The sequence below is a fragment of the Varroa destructor genome, unplaced genomic scaffold (assembly GCF_002443255.2).
Source record: "Varroa destructor unplaced genomic scaffold, Vdes_3.0 BEIS01000007.1, whole genome shotgun sequence".
NCBI classification, from domain to species: domain Eukaryota; kingdom Metazoa; phylum Arthropoda; class Arachnida; order Mesostigmata; family Varroidae; genus Varroa; species Varroa destructor.
Genome location: NW_019211460.1, coordinates 35,135,030 through 35,154,281, shown reverse-complemented (window position 1 = coordinate 35,154,281; position 19,252 = coordinate 35,135,030). Strand labels below are relative to the sequence as shown.

At 43.7% G+C, this 19,252-nt stretch overlaps 1 protein-coding gene across 11 annotated transcripts; it reads left to right on the top strand.

Moving 5' to 3' along the window:
* Positions 1-370: 370 nt before the first annotated feature.
* On the top strand, positions 371-16,493 carry LOC111254010 (uncharacterized). Of its 11 annotated transcripts, none has more exons than XM_086975766.1 (12): positions 371-677; positions 2,260-2,707; positions 4,929-5,496; positions 6,366-7,190; positions 7,776-7,985; positions 8,404-8,981; positions 9,236-9,448; positions 9,666-10,716; positions 10,939-11,565; positions 11,977-12,308; positions 12,822-13,515; positions 14,551-16,493. In XM_086975766.1, exons 3-12 carry the CDS (start codon positions 5,475-5,477, stop codon positions 14,601-14,603), a joined length of 4,605 nt encoding a protein of 1,534 aa, XP_086831892.1. In that variant the 5' UTR covers positions 371-677; positions 2,260-2,707; positions 4,929-5,474; the 3' UTR covers positions 14,604-16,493. The 11 variants fall into 11 exon arrangements, with proteins under 11 accessions (XP_086831892.1, XP_022670152.2, XP_022670151.2 ...); XM_086975765.1 differs by lacking the exon at positions 371-677 and adding an exon at positions 1,550-2,049; XM_022814417.2 differs by lacking the exon at positions 2,260-2,707 and having other exon boundaries at positions 12,825-13,515.
* Positions 16,494-19,252: the final 2,759 nt, after the last annotated feature.

Sequence of the window (19,252 nt, the reverse complement as noted above, 5' to 3'; positions counted from 1 at the left end):
GAGGTACTACAGGTCTGTACGATCAAAAGCAACATTATGCAATGCAGACTTCTGCTTTTACGTATCATCTTTATGTATTATTTTTATGTATCATGAACCACAGAAACACCGATCTGTAAAATGATTTTTAGATGAGAACTAGATGGAACAATCATTTCCAATCGTGATTCGGTTGGGATACACAATTCGGTTGGCTGTTAACGATATTCAAGGGGTCGGGTACAAGAATTGGCGGTCGATTGATGCGTTTATTGATTGCCTAATGAATTCGATAAACATAAATTCGAATCTCCATCAAATGTTTACCCCAAAATATTCCCACACGCCTTTAGCTGTAACACAGAGTTCCTGCTGACCTCAGTCTTTATGTTATTATATTACTCTGCTATTGCCTGTCGCCATCTCAAATTTTAGCGCGCTACTGGGTCGTCGGCCCGAGTGTTCGCGCAATGCGTTTATCTTGGCCCGGGGGAGGGGGAGCTGAGGACGCTTTGGGGTATTTTGATCTGTCGCTGTGGGCTAGTCAAAGCAACGAAAACAAGGGATGTTTCGGGGGTTGTCCGCTTCGTAGATTTTGCTGGTGCTTGATCTGTATGTGTGCGAGCGCCTGTCGAATCATCGCAAAGAAGCTCGGGCGGCAGTGCGTCTATGTGCCCCTCGTCAACGAAGTGTCCCAGGTTTGTGGCAAGTGCTCGCTAGAACGGACGGAATCCCGCGCCAGGCGTTTTCTGTCCTTCTTGCCCGGGCCCCCTCAGTGTCTGTAAAGTCTGTGGCTATTATCGGAGTCTTCTTGATTTTGCTAATGTGCTGCTGCTGCTATTGGTTGAATCGTTCCTAGTAGCCTGGTCGGATATCGTTGGCGATGGTGTTCTTGCGAGATTGTGTTGCCCACTCCCGTTTTACCGCAATGACGTCTTTCGACATCGCTTGAGATTCCATCATCGCTCAAGCCAGTTGGCTTCGAAACACGATTCGTGTAGCTCAGTGAGGCCAGTCAGTCCGGTGTGATCTCCGTCTCGTGTGAGGAGGGGGTATGCTTGCAGCTCGATAGCGTACCCTCTTCGCTACTGTTATGATTATGCTGATCGCGGTGTCGGTGTCGCGGCATTCATTTAGTGTATGTAATAGTATGTTTTATGTGTGTAAGCTATTACGATTGAAATTTCGTCGTTCGTATTAGCGGAATCGAACCCGAAATTTACAGCCAGGCCTATTGCTTGAATGTGTCGATGTTTATGGGTCGATGTGCGGTGTTGCGCTTACTTATTATGTGGATTGTGTGGTCACGATAATTCACGAGAGAGATTTGTTTTGTGTAGTTGCTTGTTCAGCGATCGAGCAAATGTGAGTGACGATTTGTGTGCGTTGGTTTGCTTGCTAAGAGAAAAGCTATCAAGGTCGTGAACCTCCCCTTCCCCTGAACAGTGGACCTCCAGCGCAGTCTCGATTGCCACTTAAGGCCCGTAAACGCGTGCTTCGGCGTCGTGATAGCCACCTGCATCTATTTTGGGGTAGTAGGGAGTAGTCGACGAGAGTCAGGGGTGAGCGGCACTCGGATATACAGATGTAGGTAGCCGTGTAGTAAGTAGTACGTCGTTTTACTCTCTTCGAGGCGCGGCAACTCGCGAAGCCGAGCGTTCTCGCACGTAATGTTTTGGGGAGGGTGCATCGGAATTTGGTCGTGAACTGAAGTTGCTAACGTTCGTGTGAAAATAGCCGAACGGCGAGTCTGAGCGTAATTGCTCATATCAGCGACTTATCAGAATATTGCCGAAAGTGTGCCTTTTGGAGTTCGGTTACATGACCCACTGCGGTGTAAAAGCAACCATATTCAACATTTTCGTGCCACTCTCTACCGAGAGTTGTTGGGCAAGAATTACTATGCGTGTTCGCTAAACGATCTGGTTCATGTGCTTTCGGCAAAATTTAGCTAGAGACTACTTGTTTGCTAAATCAATTAAACTGTAGTTTCATTTTTGAGCCGCTATAGTTGTTTGTGTTCTTGTTGAGCGTCGTCGCGTGATGGGGTCTGGGGGAACGCTGTTAAAGGTACCGTTATTAATTTCCAATTTAAACAAAAACCATTATAATTATGATCCAGCTATACACTCCACGTTTATTAATTGATGAATTAAAATTGGTCACACAGGAGCTTCTCGTTGTTTATTTTCATCGACATCATGAGCTATTAGAGCTAACAAAACTGCGTTACTATCATTATCGGTCGGTAGTAGTACCTTTGACTATGTTATACCACAGTGTTGCAGGGACTGTTGTCACCCCTCGAACGACCTGGTCATGCCGCAGCGGTCTTTTTAACCACAAAAAACGTCTGTGCCTTCGGCAAACTCTGTGAGCTGTATTCCTGCCAAGAAAAGCGTCGGGAGGGCTAGAAAACGTTGGGGCCGACGGCACGTGTGTCCTTGAATTGTGGCGCCGTGAGGACACTGGCGGGGATGCGTTTAACACGCCGGCAAAGCGGGAGCACCAGCGTCGGTGGTAGAACAGCGTTGTGGTTCGTCCGTGTGCCAATGGAACGCTGCTCGCAATGCGGAATTGTCGTAAGGAACCATGAAACGCCAAGTGGCGATTGACAGTGCCAGAATGATTGTAGACTGCAGCAGCTGGTAAGGCAGCAGGATAAAAGCAAACCAAAAAAAAGTTCGAAGTATGCGCTCTGAGCACGAAAGCACCGTCACCACTATTGGTAGCTATCTGAATCGACACCAATAGGTTGAATGGAAATGAAAACACTTCATTTCCAAACTGGGGAATTACTTAATAATAATAATCCATCGTCATTGTCTTATTCTGTCGACAAATAATTGCCGTTAAATTGATGGTATAAATGAACCAAATTGTAGTGAAAGCAGTTGCCGCTGAGGTTTGACCTTCCGATACAGTTCTTAGTATCAGTCGAAATTCAGGGCTGATCGTATAGTATTGAATCTGTTTTTAATTACACTCTTGATTCATTTTAATTCCGCTTCGTTAAGTGAAGGCAGATGTTTGAAACATTTTTTCATTTAGAACATCGATTGATACTTTCTCCCGCCAATGCAGATGAACGACAATATTTACACTACAGTGGTATTATTGTTATTAACATACAATCTTGATGACAATTTTTATCCGGTTGCGAAATCGCTTAATGGCAGAGGTGTGATTTTTGATAATCGTTGGGTATTTACGTCATGCCAGTCATGCCAGTTCGGTGTTTTTCTAAGCAAAAGAGACGATCCCATGAATTACAGCTGCACGTCAGCCGGTGTGTCTGGATACGTGTGTGAGTAGCTCGAGTAAGAGCAGTACCAATAAGATGTTGCCGTTCGCTGTCATTTAGTCGCTTTTTCATTTTCACCCTTTTTGTACTCAGACCTTGTCTTCTTGAAAGTCTTTACTTGGTAAGTGGGTAAGACAGAGCTAACACACACGATTGCGCAATGAATGATTTGTGGTGAAAAAGTGGCGAGCACAAAAAGGGTCATTCAAAGCATAATCAGCCGAAAATGCCGAAGATGCTGTTGTAGACCATTAATTTCAACTGTCAAAATCGCGAGTGTTTCAATATTAAGGTAGGATTATTTAAGGTTGCGTTTAGACGGACGGAAGTCAAAATAAACGTAGATTACCCGCTTAGCATTGAATAATAAAAGTAGCAATCGGTAATTATATATTTGTTGTTTAAATTTACAGGAGTAGAGATATGTGAGAACAATGCTATTTGAGCATATCTGAGTTATATTCTTATGAATCAGCACCTTACAACTATTAAATGGGTTGTGAAAGATTTTTGTAGATGTATTTATGCGTTTTAATCATAATACGATTATAGAAAACGAAGTCTACTTCAGAAAAAGTGAGGGTTAAGGTAATACTGTGGATAATCGTCAGGATATGAAACTGGCCACCATTTGTAGCTTACTGAGTAGCTTACTCATGGCTCGCTTTACGATTCAGTGATACAACACATATCATAAAAGCCAGATCTCATTGCTTTCATACTGCTTATTCTACCGTATTCATTTGTATACACACGCATTATTAAGAGGCAAAATGCCAACGTTATTTTTATACGTTACGCCCTATTTTGGCTGCGTGTCTACCTAATATATTGCAAAAGGTCGTTCATGTTCTAAATCATGTCCCTCCGTTACTAATCTATTCAATTTCAATCATCCAGCTATTGAATCATGTACTAACCATGATGGACCCACTCACCGATTAACTTTATGATTTAGTCGCGGCTGACTGATGTTTTGACAGAAGGGATAAACATACGCTATCTAGGCAGGTACCGTTGCATGTGAGATGTTAACAAACATTGTGTTATGATGAAAAACCCGACTTAAAAAAGGAGCTTCTCCAGTCTCACGCTTATATGTCGGGCATTTCCGGAGGCGCTTCCGGTAACTTCCGAGCAACGAGATTTTACTACTAACGTTACTCATTGTCGCTGTAGCTTTAGAGAATATTCATAGCTCCCTCTGGTTTTCTCAGGTTGGTTGTACGTACCTGCTTATATTGTTGTCCGTTTTTGTTATTGTTGGTTTTCGTTGTTGTTGTTGCCGAACAAGAAAGTTAAAACACGGTTTCATGTCGCAGGTTGCATCAAGGTCTATTTTTTCGGACTAGACTTGAGCTACACGGTTTAGATAAAACGTTACGTATTATTCTAAATAGAATCAACAGTAGCACAGCGAAGTAAATGTGAACTATGAATAATAGTTCATTTAGTGTGGATAGATATATGAGATCAACGAGGTATTCTTGGTCGCTATTCCACATTGCACATGCGGCACATACATGTTGTATACATTTCAATAACACATTCGCACTTGGGCCCCTACTTGTTATGGACATGAATCACCTTCAAACCTTGAAAACCTACGTTCTGTTATTTCATGCATTGTGGACGATTATTGCAGTGTGCGGTGGAGCCGTCTGTGGTCAGATCGGCCTCGAGTTCGTCGGTCGTGTCATGTGATGTGAACGAGAGGCGGGCGACGCCTCACTCGGCCGAGGAGCAGCCGACGCAGATCTCCGGCACAGAGCTGCTGCTGCTACCACGAAAAGAGGTTTCGCCAATTGAAGGCCTCTTCGTATAAGCCATCTGAACACTACTGTTGGCGTACACCGTGACCACAACTGCTGGTGAAGTTTGTCGAGCCTGCTAGATAGAAGAAAAAGGATTGTCGAGTTTGTTCAGAATATCGAGCTGATCGTGTTGTCCTGAAATAGGATCAGCTGCGTCTCGGTCGTGCTGGCACGTCTGACAGAAAAACCAGAAGCGAGAGCACCATTTCGCACCAACGTCATTAACGTCGACTGCGGTGTACTTGTACAGCAACAACATTCTTGCAGGTGCTCACTCTGCCTTGCATCTGCAATGGGCGCGGTTTCGTGTTGTGTGGACGGCGTCTAGTGGCGCGGCCCTCCAGAAACCCGGCAGGTGCCGGTAGGAGTCTTCACACATGGCCTCACACGTTGCCTCCGGTAAGTCTGTGATATTTGAAACGGAAGCTTTTGAAAGCCACTCTCATAAGTATCAACTTGCGTTTTAGACGATGACAAAGCCGTAGCATAGACCAGTTTATTCATCATTTCATTTATTTCTGTTTGATACATTTATTTTCTATATAGAAGAATATATTTCAGAAACAAAAAGTGTCTCAAATTATTTCAGTTGTTTTTTTTTTTTTATCTAACCCGGTTTTACCGAGATATGCTATCGTGTTGAATTTTTTTTATCCGATCTCAGGAAGCTTTCATTCGTTTAAATGTGATGAACCGGTTATAGAGGTCCGTTAAAGTCCTCGTTTCAAGATCCTCGTAACTAGCACTATTCAGTCAGCTAATAAGCGGGGTTACAACTTTTCCGTAAAGTAAAGAATTCAGCAGTTATAGAGCCTTTAGTTTTTTAAAACGTCTGTCGCAATTGCGTTGGCAATTGTAATTGTAATAGTGGTCACGCTTATAAACGACTGACTATGGGAATTGACAAGGAATAAAACAACAAACGAGGGTAAAAACTGCATCTTAATAATCCCAAAATTACAAGTTTTTATAAAAGACATCGCTCATTTTCATAGATTCTTCGCAAGGATAATTATAACGACCTAGATGTCGAAGGCTAAATTATCAATAAAAAGCAGACCCCACCGAATGGAATGTCTACCACTAGTGTCATCGTCATTTTGTGATACGTTATTGAAAGATAACTTCGTTGCTTTTGCTTTGTCATTTTATATGGACTTTTCCTCTGGGATGTGTCAGCATAGTTACCTTTGTATATTACTTCTGATTACGCTTATACTGATTTTGCTTTTCTGCTTATTTACCGGTCTTCTGTTTTGTGTATTTAGATGGCGGCGGTGCGGTTGTGGCGGAGCTTAAAAGCGTCGCATCGATCGCCGGTGTCGGCGCTGCTGCTCTCGGTGGTGCAACGCTGGGATCGTCGGGTCTTCCACTCGATAGTCACGTCGCATCACCAGCCGACAACACCAAAGGACTTAAGATGAAGATCAAGCGAAAATCGGTAAACTCGACAGGAGGCAGCCAACGGCACGAGATCGTTTCCGAAGATGACGCCCCACACCCAAAAAGCAAAAAGGCAAAGGAGCGGGACCGTGATAGGGACAAAGATAACAGTAGTAACTCGTCGAAGGACAGCAGCAACAGTAGTAGTGGCGTGGCTGGTGGAAATTCTAGCCAACTTAGTGTTTCAGCAAAGGAGTTGAGCGTTTTACGAGGAGGGGACAGCAGTGCTAGCATTGATACTAATGTTAATAGTAGTTCGACGAACGAACGTACTGCCGGCGGAGGTGGATCACAATGTAAAGATTCACCGTCATGTACGACCGGTGTATCTGGGAGCAAACAACATTCGTCGAAACTCAATGGGAACGCGAACGGACAACATCAAACTAGCGGGCCGGCGTCATCGCAGCAACACCAACAACTGCAGCAGCAACAACAGCTGCTACAGCAAAATGGCCCATCGATTTCAGCGCCAGAAAGCGTGTTTCGGACGAACCGGCCAGAGGGAGTAAAAGCAACGATAGCTACTCGTGAACAGGGGACGTTATGCAGTTCGGTCGGCATTGTCACGGAACCTGATTCTCTTGGCGTATGTGAACCGGGAACGAGTGTATTGCTGGAAGGCATTGTCTGGCAGGAAACTGAAGGAGGTAAGTAAGGCCAAGCGAATGAAGTAAGTGAAAATTAGGGGATGTGTTCTTAAGTTGATAAGGAAGTTTTCGTTGTTTTTTCAGCTACTTCAATTTATTGTATTTTTCGAACATGTGAACATCTCTAAGTCAAGGCGGCGTCGTTTGCTTCCGATATCATCTTTCGCTTCTTGCCGACGTCCCGAGCGTGGTATATCGTTCAAGTTGAAACCTTCGGCTCTAAAGCAATTAAGCCACAATTGGCAAGTGATAACGCTAATTGCACATATGCGTGCGGCTTCGCAAGCAATAGAGCACACATCTAAAAATTAAACCAATTATCCTGAATTTTTTTTACTACGTAGAATCGGCCGATCTGACGTTAGCGCCAATTGTAGGTTTCAACTTTTCAACCAAGGAATTTTCTAACCAACCTCGTACATTGGTCGTACTGAGATAGCAGGATGTGTCTATACCCAACACCAATGTGACATTGGGCAACTAGATTTACAATGAGGAGCAGTTATGTGTATGGGTGTATATGTATACGGTCTACCGTGCTTAACAATTAATAAATAGGCTTATTATAATGAATATCTGTTTCAGGCGTACTGGTGGTCAATGTGACGTGGCGAGGGAAAACCTACGTAGGCACGCTACTGGACGCGACGAGGCACGATTGGGCGCCGCCTCGCCTCACCGACGAAAGCGAAGAGCGTAACCGCAGCCTCGGGTTCGGTGGCAGAGCCAAACGAACCGGTCAAGCCCGCACTCTCAGCGGGTCGGAGGACAACAATCTCAGCAAGTTGCGGAATGGTACGTGCTCTACTCCTTTGCCTTACTGGTGTTAAAATAAGTGCTTTCTAGTTTAGCACTCCGTATTGCCATTAAGCATTGCTTTAGATAGTACTCCCAGCATTCTTGTTCCACTGACAGTCCTAAAAAGCGCGTCCATCACCCGATGCACATGTATGAAGGATTTTTTTTTCCATGAAAGTACCAGATTATATCTGGAACTGCTTTACCGTTGTTACTATCAGACGGCAGGAAAATGAGTTTACTACTTCTAATTCGATTTTAGCCTTCGCTAGAATAACTAAACAATTCACGTTATTAGTGTGTATTAAAAATTCTCGTTCTCTCGTTTTGTATGTAGAGGATCGAAATCTACTCATGCGCATAGTATTTATCGATATGCATGCCTAATTTAGCTCATCTATTACTTATCTTGTAGGGAAAGGCAGGAGATCGTTTACCCCGGTGCCAGCAAGCCCGGGTAAGTGTTCATCTCCTGTGGCGGCCGACTCGCCCAAGGTGAAGAAGCCGATGTCAGAGCAGCAGGACAAGGTGAAGGACAAAGAGTCGGCAACGGGACAGCAGCAGCAGCAGGACAGGGATAGCAGCAGAGACGGTGGCGGAAGTAGCGACAAAGAGGGGTCGTCTTCGTCTGGAGCAGGCGGCGCGAGCAAAGGGGGTGGCGGCGGAAACGAAAACGCCGGACACGCAGGTGGCCGAGTCACGCGGGTGATGGCGGAGGACGAGGACGCCCTGGAGGAGGCTAACATGCTCGAGTGTCCCGAGCCGGACTGTTTTAAACGTTTCAAGCAGCTAAATGGCCTGCGCTATCATCAAACGCATGCCCACAACGACCGGCCGCCTCCACCGCCCACGCAAGCGCAGGCCACCAGCAATCAGCTAGCTGGGGTCGAGTCGACGATGAGAACGGGCGGTCTGAGCGACCAGCCCGCTGTGGGCTCCAACAACAATATTAAGTTGACGACTTGCCCCTCAGGCACTGGCTCAAATGGACAGGCAAGTTTATAACTTTGACCAGTAATTGATCACAATCAGTAATTAGGATAGAGTTGTCGCAGTACTTTTTGACTAGTATTTAATTATTACCACTGATGACTGATACCTTACAGTCATGTGTAGCAGGCATGCTGTCTTAAAATATAAGTCAAATGTCTTACTCCGATTCCAATATGAACTATGCAGAATAACACACTCCATCAGACCTCGTATTAAACTAACTTTTCAAACTTGATTTTTTTCAAATTCTACAGAGCGAGAGCGGTACGAGCGAGAAAAGTGGGGATCCCAAGGACAAGGAGCTGACGAGCTCCGCAACCTGTGATAGCAATACAACTTTAACTACTCCAAACCTACACAGCAGCAGCAACAGCCAATCCGCCCTCGCCTCCGTCGACGGCCAGCCAACGATGAACAAAAGCCCCGCAGGCAGCAACAGTAACGCATCCTGCAATGATACCACTCAGGTTGGTATATGTAGACAAAAATTTTACTGCTTATTTAACTCTATAATAAGGTTGATCTCATGTGTTCTATGTACTAAATGCTATTCCCGTGATATACTTATGTTCAAGAAAGACTTATTTTCACTAATGGCATTGTCTTGTCGTCTGGGCGGGACTATCATTTGTACGTTCCATGTGTGCTTTATTTGTTCTGATGTCGTTTGGGTCCAATTCATAGAAAGCTGCAACGTCATCGGCGGACGTCGTAGATAAAGACGTTTCTGGCAATGCCCCAAGCCCTGCCTACTCTGACATTTCCGATGACAACAATCAACCCGGCACCACGACTACCACATCATCATCATCATCATCAACAACAACAACAACAACGACAACAACAACAACAACAACAGCAGCAGCAGCAACAACAACAACAACAACAACAACAACAACCTCAGTAGCTACATCCACATCAGCAGCAGCATCGACAATGACGAATACATCAGCAGCAGCAGCAGCAACAACAACCTCAATTTCCTCTTCATCGACTCCAGCAGCTGCAGCGGCAATCGTCGCCAGCGGTGCACCATCTACAGCTGCCGTTTCGGCAGACAGCGCTACGATTGCGCAACAACAGTCAGCCACGGCAAACGCCAGTCCCGCGTCACAGTTCGCAGGTTTGCCGGCATCTGTGACGACGGGTGTATCAGGCGAATCGACGGGCGTGGGTGGTGGTAGCGGCACATCCGGCAGTCAAACTCAGGCCACGCAGCAGAAGGTCGCGCATGAGGCCTCGGCGGCGGCCTCCGGCCTGCCTGGGCAAGCGCAACAACCGCCCGTCGCATCGCCTGTGGCAAGCACCAACAACAATTGCAGCGGCAGTGGTACAGCGCCAATAATCAATGGACCCCCACCGTTAGCGCAGCAGGGGGCTCCAGGAGGACCACCACTGATGCGTCAGTTAAGTACTACGAATAGCAATAGTATAAGCGGCAACAGCAACCACCTTGTACAGCAACAGCAGCAGTCGTCCGGCGTCCCTAGTGGCCCATTGAATAATGGCGAAATTCTAACCAACCATCATCACCATCAGACACAACAGCAGCAGCTAGCAGCACAACATCAGGGCCTTCAGCATCATTCGATGTTGGCACAACATGCGACGAATAATAGCGTCGTCAGTGGAGGAAACAGTAGTAGTAGTAGTAGAGATAAAACTTCGACGACGCCCATGAGTTCAGCAAGTGGCAAAGGCACTAGTCAATTACCGACATCCACGATGATTTCGGGTAAGCGTTTCTGGTGTGGATAGTAGAGAACACCTAATCTTTCGCTTTAAATATCCACTAATGAAAATACATGTATAGAATCAGTGTTGATTTTACTGCGGGCTCTAGACGTTGCGCACGTTCGTTAGCCAATGACTGATATATTGTTCAACATGCGAATCTGTACTTGAGGCTGTTTAGGAATTCCATTCACTTTATTATATTACATGTTTTGTGTGAAAGCTGGTGCAAGTATGGACGATCGTAAGGACCCGTCATCATTACTAATGGCTGGTGCTGGAAAAATACCGCCTCCTATGGTGTCTACGCCATCAGGCTTGCCACCTCTAGGTGCGGGACTCGGCGTTGGCGGTCCGATGGGGCATCTGGGTTTGCCACCAGGCGTAGCAGCAGGTATGCTGGGCCCGCACAATCCTCATGGTCCATCACCTGGACATCCAATGGCTTCGTTAGGGGCTATGGGTGCTCTAGGTGCACCTATGCCCGGTGCTTCTCTTGGTGGTGGAAAACCCGGAGCGATGGGACAACCACCGTCGCCAATGTTCCCTCCAGGATTCGGCTCTCCTCATCCCGGCCTCAAACTACCTACCGGGAGTCCTGGTCAGCCCCTTGCATCAATAGGAGGTCAGTTACCTCCCATGGGTGGTATGTCACCCCAGCTAATGGCAATGGCGGGTCATTCTCCTCAGCCGTCACCTTCTCCCCGCGGTAAAGCTACGCCACCGTCCCAAGAGCGCCTTACACCCAAAGCACAAGCCGTCTCTTCTGCCTCCCAACAACAGCAGGCAGCCCAGCAACAACAACAACAGCAACAACAACATGCAGCTATGCAGCAAAACCAGTTCCTACGTAAGTATGGTACTATGTTAAAGTTACATCGTTAATCAATCAGGCCAACTGGTTTAGGCATATATGTAGTAATTCAGTAGAATAGGGCTTTACGTAAGCTTCACTCACGCAATTACCTGCTTTACTTTTAAGCTACTGTTAGAAATTGTATAATACCCATTTTTCAAGCGAAGTTGAAGAATGTAATATTTTTTTTATCGCATACGTTTAAGCATCGTTCAGAAAATGCGCATTTTATTACCTAGTTTAGTTCTAGGTTAAATCCGAAAGCCTAAAATCTAATATGAATATGCGAATCTAGACGAAAAATCAGTATGAATTTAGACAATATTTCTGGTCTGCATCTACAGCAGAGACTTTCCAATTTTCAGAGTTTCCACTCTGCAAGATAAATATCGCTTTTATTTACAGCTCAACTGGGCGATCCGCTGGGCTTCTCGCACTCGTCTTCCCACAAGCGGATGTCTCCGTCGGTAGACCCTCGCAGGGAGTCTGGCGGGCCGTCTCCGAAACCTAGCCTTCCGCCCGGCCTAGGTGTTGGGAATCCCTTTGGGGCTGCTCCCCCCGGCATGTTCCTTGGTGGACCTGGAGTGCCGTTTGGCGCACCATTTCAGACTCCATTCGGTCTTGAAGCAATGTATCATCCACACGCTGCCTACCTCGAGCGGTTCGGTGTTCCTGGTGTACCAGGCGGGCCCGCACAACAAGGAAAAGCTGCTCTTGATCTTTTACAGCAGGTCAGCGTGAGTACTAGTTGAAACTAGGCATCTATCATGATCCAATCGATCCAATGCGACGGTTAGCGTAATAACTTGCTGTATGAGCTTACCAGCTAGAAATGAAAAATTTAAATACTCTGAAACTAAAAGGCCTTCTATGTAGGGTGTTTGCTAAGTTATTGATCCTATTATTGATTCTTTCTCTGTAAAATGTACGGAAAATGTTTGCGCATGCCGAGAATGAATTGCTGCTACGATTGATGCGGCAGCAAGAGCACTACCTGGCTGTTAGTTGTCGTACTGGAATGATGAAACCTCATACACTGTCGTGAACGTTGCGAATGCCAATGAATCGAATGTACATATCGAAATTTTATACTGAATTGGTTATTATTACTATTATCTGTGCGTATGCATTGTATCTACTCTATCTCATTTCTTGATCTTTCTCTTTACCCCTCTGTATCTGTCTATTTTTGCTACACACTTTTCTTCACCGTTCTTTTTTCTGCATCGAACTCTCCTTGCGCTCATCAGCAGGTTGCTGCTTCACAACAGTATTCTCAACAACAGCAGCAGCAGCAGCAACAGCTATTGCCGCCCACGTCGTCGTCTGTCGCCGGGCCAACAAATTGTTCAGTTTCCCCAGCAACTGCCGCAGCCGTTAGCGGTGGTAATGCTAGCAGCGTTGGCAGAAGTGGTACACCCATTTCTGCTTCATCTGCCTCAACGGCAACAGGGTCTTCGTTTCGACCCTCTAAATCAAAAACACCCCGACCATCAACTGAACCTCCGACGCAACCTAGTGGTATAGGTGCTCTGTCCGGTGGTCAACCTGTTCCTGTGGTTGGGGGTCCTGTTGGTCTTGTACCCCATTCATCTTTGGGCCCACTCGCCCATCTAACTGGTGTGATGGGCCCGTTAGGACCAGGAGCGCCCGGAGCGTTGGGCATTCACGGGGCCGCAGGGTTAGCTGCCGCTGCGGCTGCCGCAGCAGCTGCTGCAGCTGCTGGGGTAGGGTCCTCTGCGGCGGCAACGGCGACGACGGCTGCAGGATCTTCCCGAACAGCGGGCGGCGGTGCTACCGGGCCTGGTAACAACACAGGTGGCAACAATGGAGGTAATGGCGTCAACAACAGCAAGGAGAGCCCTCCGCCGATGCGCCACCTGCACACGCACCACCATACGCACGTCGGCATGGGCTATCCCATCTACGATCCCTACCAGGCCGGTAAGAAGCCAACAAAAAAAGAGCGAAAATCGACAATTGGATGGTGATCAATTACATTGATTGTAGTGTAGTCGACATACGTGTATGTCTGGGATCGTGTGACACTCAATGCGACACAACAACTTCAGATATGATTCGATACATCACAATCAATGCAATGGAGAGAGCGTGGGAACTAACTCTCAGTGCAATGGATCCGACTGGAACGAAGGTGCTGTCTTATACAAGGCTAACGAGGAGAAGAAGGAAAAGAAAGCAACAAATCAAATAGGCATAAATAAATGGCGTTGGATATCTTGGCTCTTGTAGATCTTACAAGAAAAAACTATCTCTATTTATAAAATACACTTGAAAAAACTGGGTATTGCAATCGGCAGAAATAAGAAAGGATTAAGTTGTGGTTCTGCAGGTTTAACATAGATCGTGGACAAACCCGTGTCGGCTCCGAGTGCCACCAGCCCCAAGTGTGTGTGTGTGTGCGTGTTTGTTCACCAAATATATTGAAAACATTGCTGCGTTTTTATCTGAAATAATTTATTCAAGTATCGATTGTATTCACGAAAAAGATGAAGATGTGGAGCAAATATAACACTGAAGTCTAAAAATATCGGCCAAGTAAAACATTCTTTTGCAGCATATTTTCTGGGAGACACTTAACAATACAATATATCGCACGAAATCAGTATACTGACGTGCAATAGCTATTCGCATTTACTCATTTTTATTGCTATTAAGTTATCGCTTGTTTTATCGATGTTATTATCACTACTTCTACTATTATGTATTGTGCAGCGATCGTGTTTTATCTAAAAAACTAACCGAATTCAGAATCTGAATGTGGTGTGCCTGCACGCGCATGTTTGCATGAGTTTGAAATTTTTTTTACGACAAACACTTACTATTACCCTGAAGCACTTGTTGAACGATATGACGCCGAACGAGACGTCGTTTAGGGAATTTAATCACCTGAGGGGCCATTGCTACTATTTTTAATAGCGATGTATGTAATGATTTGATCGTGACTTGTCATTACAGCGGCGATGATGGCTGCAGCACCAGTAGGAATGCATCCGTTTGTACCCAAGTGACAGGAGCGTCCGGAAGCTCTTGAAGAGTCATCTTCGGGGGCTGACGGTTATCAGCTTAAAGCTCCCCGATCGCCACAACCTGCTCCTCCAACCATGGCTACCATGAACAATGATGTGAATTCATTTTAGTGAAGATTGCAAAACGCATCAAATCCGACAAGCTAAGTGTCATCGAACACATACGGTTTAGAAAAAAACAGCGGAACATGGCCGTGGTTGAAAAACATTTGAGAAGAGGTTGCGCTGTTGAAAGAAAGGAAGCCAACCGAGGAAAGGGGGATTCTCGGAACACACGAAGCTGATCCTAGACATGTTCGTCGAGTGGGATGTCGCACAGTTCCATAAACAGCTATGACATTGTATAGAATGGCGACTGTATGCAGTCAGTCGCCGTTGCAACTTGACATGAATAATAACTAATATTAATAATTATTATTGCGATAATAATAACGGGTTAATAATACTAGAAACAAAAGGATGCACAAAGCAGCTTGATAACAACAATATAAAAAGGGTAGTTAGCGCTACGCAAGAGTGTGGCCCGCCAACTTATCATGATGGCTGCGGTGACGCTGTCCAACGAAAGACAGACCAGAGCTTCAGGAGAAATTCTACTTCACTCTCTTAGACCCGTCTGTGGTCAGGGGTATTAGAGCAAATGTTTGCATCTAAATGATCGTGTGTATGTATAAGAATGTATCTCGCTGTGTGTGTGTGTGTGTGTGTGTGTGTGTGACCTGAAAGAATCGAGGAGAGTGCGATCGATTGTGAGATCAGCTGAGTAACAGGCTGATTGTTGATATACAAAGCGAACTTCGATTAGAGGGTCTCGATATATATATAATTGCATTACTATCCATGTTTGCTTTTAGTTTTACACGATTTATGCCGAATGAAGGCAATGAAAATGATAGTAGTAATAAGAATGAAAAAATGATGTATGGAAAATACGAAAGAAAGAAAGATGGCATCACCACCTAAATGATAGTAATAATGCTGAGGCATGCTAAATGAATAACGAGGGGATAGAACTAAATAATTTCAATTTGCTGTGTATATAAATTATATAGAAATATAGCTTAGTTAGTCAGTTATAGTAATGATTACAATTATCTATAACAATTATTATCACTCTACTACCACAACAACTATCATGTGAAAAGCGACAGCGGGTATTGAACGACACGTGGTTGCCCCTCTATAATAAAAAAAAACAATGGGAAGAATTCATGGAACATGATTGTTCGTTGAGTGGCCGATTCTTCATCCACCCATCCATCTCTTCTGTACATAAAATGCAGGGTCTTGTAGAGTGTTAATGCGACGAGAGACGCAGGATATAAATACAAAAATCGAAAGTTTTCAAGGGAAAGCCACCCGATTGGATGGCCAAGAGCAATGGCCATGTTTAGAAATATACTATATTGCGTGTGAACGGGAAACTGCCGGAACATGAAACTTGCAGTAATACATTGTAGGAGGAGGGAAAAATAGAGCAAAGGAAAAGCCCCACCCTGGATATCTGGGCGTTAAGGAGAATTAGCTCGATTTCGGTTTTGCAGTAGTGTACCTCCTATGTAAGTAGTTTACTGGCTGTATCTCCTTGAAGTGGAAGAAATAACGACACGCATTAACGTTACCACAGATATGTGAAAAAAACATACAAATGTGAATATACACATAAGACTCAAATTACATGAGACACACAGACAAATTGTATATCGAATTAATTGTAAAAAACAAGTTGTGATGTAAAACACAGGAACTTAAAAAGGGAGTAAGTATGTCTACAGCAAAATTCTTTCTAGCGTTACCTAATATTGGGTAACGCTGTGACAACTTTCAAAACTTCGAACGAAATACAACCAATTTGTGTTCCTATGAATTGTATGTCTGTGCTATTTACTTCTATGCGTTTGCGGTCTTTTTATTTATTATGAAAGTAGTCAGAAATGATAAACATGCATATTTTGCTCTTTGCTAGAATATGGACAGGCTACTTTTATTCATATATGTGTACGGGAAATGTTCAGGAACTTGTGCAGCTAAAACTCAGAAGCGACAAACAATCTTTTCGTAGAGAGGACGAAGTTAAGAGAAGCAGGACATGGCAAGGGAGCCATTTGCGCTTACACGATGAAAGTATTTTGGCATCCCTTTTCCGGTCGGTTGCTCGTCAATGATGTTCAACTCAAAAAAAGATCTCGTTCGTAGATACGTTGATCATGAAGTTTGTTTAGTTCAGAGCCAGTTAATAGAAAGAGAATAAGTCATCGTTGTGACAGTTCAACAGTAAAGTAAAGTAAATACTTTGCCATAACGTGGTCGAGAACACTTACGGTAATTGTGCATGTCAATTTAGAATTTACGGCTAACAGCAGACCGTGCTTTTTACGATTTGATTTTTTTTGTAAAAACAAACGTCGTATTTTGAGAAAATGGTTTGACCAAAAAGAGTTTCAACACATGCCTCCTAACATGTTAAATCTGTACCCATCAGTCAAATGATTTTAGGATTCTTTGTATTTTCATTTATATTTTTATATTTAAGTTTCTATTGGACCAATTTGTCCATCCCTTTCGTAGTAACAGATTTTGTGCCAGACTTAACATCTCTCATCCAATAGTATTTATTCTTGATAAACAACGGACATATTGGATAGCATACAAACATGAACAGCCACACCGCAAGAGAACAAACAAAAACAGCTTCATAACGAATACCACCACGAATTATTCTGATTTATGAAGGATACACAGCTGGCTAATACAACCACAAAATACCAATGGGAAATAAGTATAGCTATAAATAGAACTATATATAATTTCGAGACGATCAGAAGACTTATAAAAGCTAGTAAATAAGCAGTTATGAAATAAAAAATAACAATATTAATGATAATAAGAACCGCAACAAATGTCATATATTAAATAAATATATGTGTGTATGTATATGCACGAATGAAGAAACAATTTGGAGGTAGAGAAATGAGCTGAGGAGAAGCATAGACAGTTCTTACAAGAAGTAAGTGTATGAATGTGTCAAGCAAACTAAAAATATAGGTTTGAAATCATACCTGTAGATAACACAGGCAAACCACATAATAAAACAAGATAAGACGAAAAAACGACATGTGCGCCACCCTCGCTGTTGCATCACGTAGAATGCAACCTTGTATAAATAGCGTGTAGCATAGTATATAAAATATACGGCCAGACAAGATTACTATCATCATTATTATTAATTATCTATTATTATTATTATTATTACCATTGCGATGTGAAATGTATGACTGTGTATTCTAAGACTCCGAACTCTGTGTGTATGATTGATAGACCGATCCATAGATTGATTTAATGATAGACTGACTGACTGTCCGATGACTGACACCACATTATCATTCATTAAGCAAAGAAAACAAAAATAGGAACACACATACATGTAATTTATTGGGCTATTATGTACCATCGGATTACATTGGGGTACACAAGTATATATATATATATACGGTGTTTTTTGGCAAAGGTCAAGTGAAAGACAATAGAAAAACGCCACTTTAAATGAAAACGCCATATGTATATATACAAAAAGCACATGAAACGCAAATAAAAATGGAACGTTAAGGGTACGAAAAACTGCAACGCAAGCAGGACTGGTGGAAGGTCATCGACTGAAAGATCATGCTGATACGACGGGACCGCTGAGAGCTTCTTGGAAGGGAAACTAAGGGCATAAAAGATATAGAGGGTACATATGCTCTGCTGTAAATAGATATATATATATATATATATATATATATATGAAATCAATTCAGGTGGTGAAAATCTATGCGCGGATGTGTAGAAAGCGGAAGGGATGAAATAGCGAAAGGAAATGAATTACACGAATGACACCAGAGTGAAAGAAACCGACGAAAGAGCAAAATGTTCGAAGAGTGAGAAAATCAAGTGCGTGTATAACAAGAAAAAGTATGCGTACGTGTGTAGTGTATAGCTGTACACTGTGTGAGGGTGCGTGTGTGTGCGTGTCTACGTGACAAAGGACAAGGGGTAGAAGATGGGAATGGCGCATGGGTCTCCCCGACAGAAGTCGCTCATGGTGAAAAAATAATTAGGATAACGGCGTATAATAAATTATCTGACACGAGTAAAAAATAAAATGTTTATATTTATACACCAATAATAAAGGCAAATCGAATCCAGTGCGTTCATAGATTGTCGAATCGAATGGTTAATACAATAGCAAGAACACTGCGTTTAAATCTTACTTTGGCTAGCGATATATTATAAATCAACATATGTGTACATTATAATTAGATGTAATTATTTCTGTTGACGATAACAATGGCGCTTCTGATCCGAGACACACACATATAGCAAGCATCGAAGCTAGATAAATGATTGAATAGATTACCAACGCAGGAAAAGATACGAATAAGGATCACCTATGGAAAAGGTCAGTATGCTAAGCTTATTTTTCGTCCTTCTTGGGATGTCTTTGGCGAATGGGACAGGGGATCGGGTACATAACGGGACGATATACAGTAATGGAAGCAAACTAAGAATGAACAACAACAATGAAAAACTAAGACTCTCAGCGTTTGTTCTGTTCTGTTGAATCTGAATAAATATGGAACGCTCTATTTAAC

Coding starts and splice junctions, on each gene's coding strand:
- LOC111254010 (XM_022814416.2), top strand. CDS start 5,475: ATGGCCTCACACGTTGCCTCCG. Junction 10,717..10,938: donor GACATCCACGATGATTTCGG/GTAAGCGTTTCT, acceptor TTTGTGTGAAAG/CTGGTGCAAGTATGGACGAT. Junction 12,309..12,821: donor ATCTTTTACAGCAGGTCAGC/GTGAGTACTAGT, acceptor TGCGCTCATCAG/CAGGTTGCTGCTTCACAACA.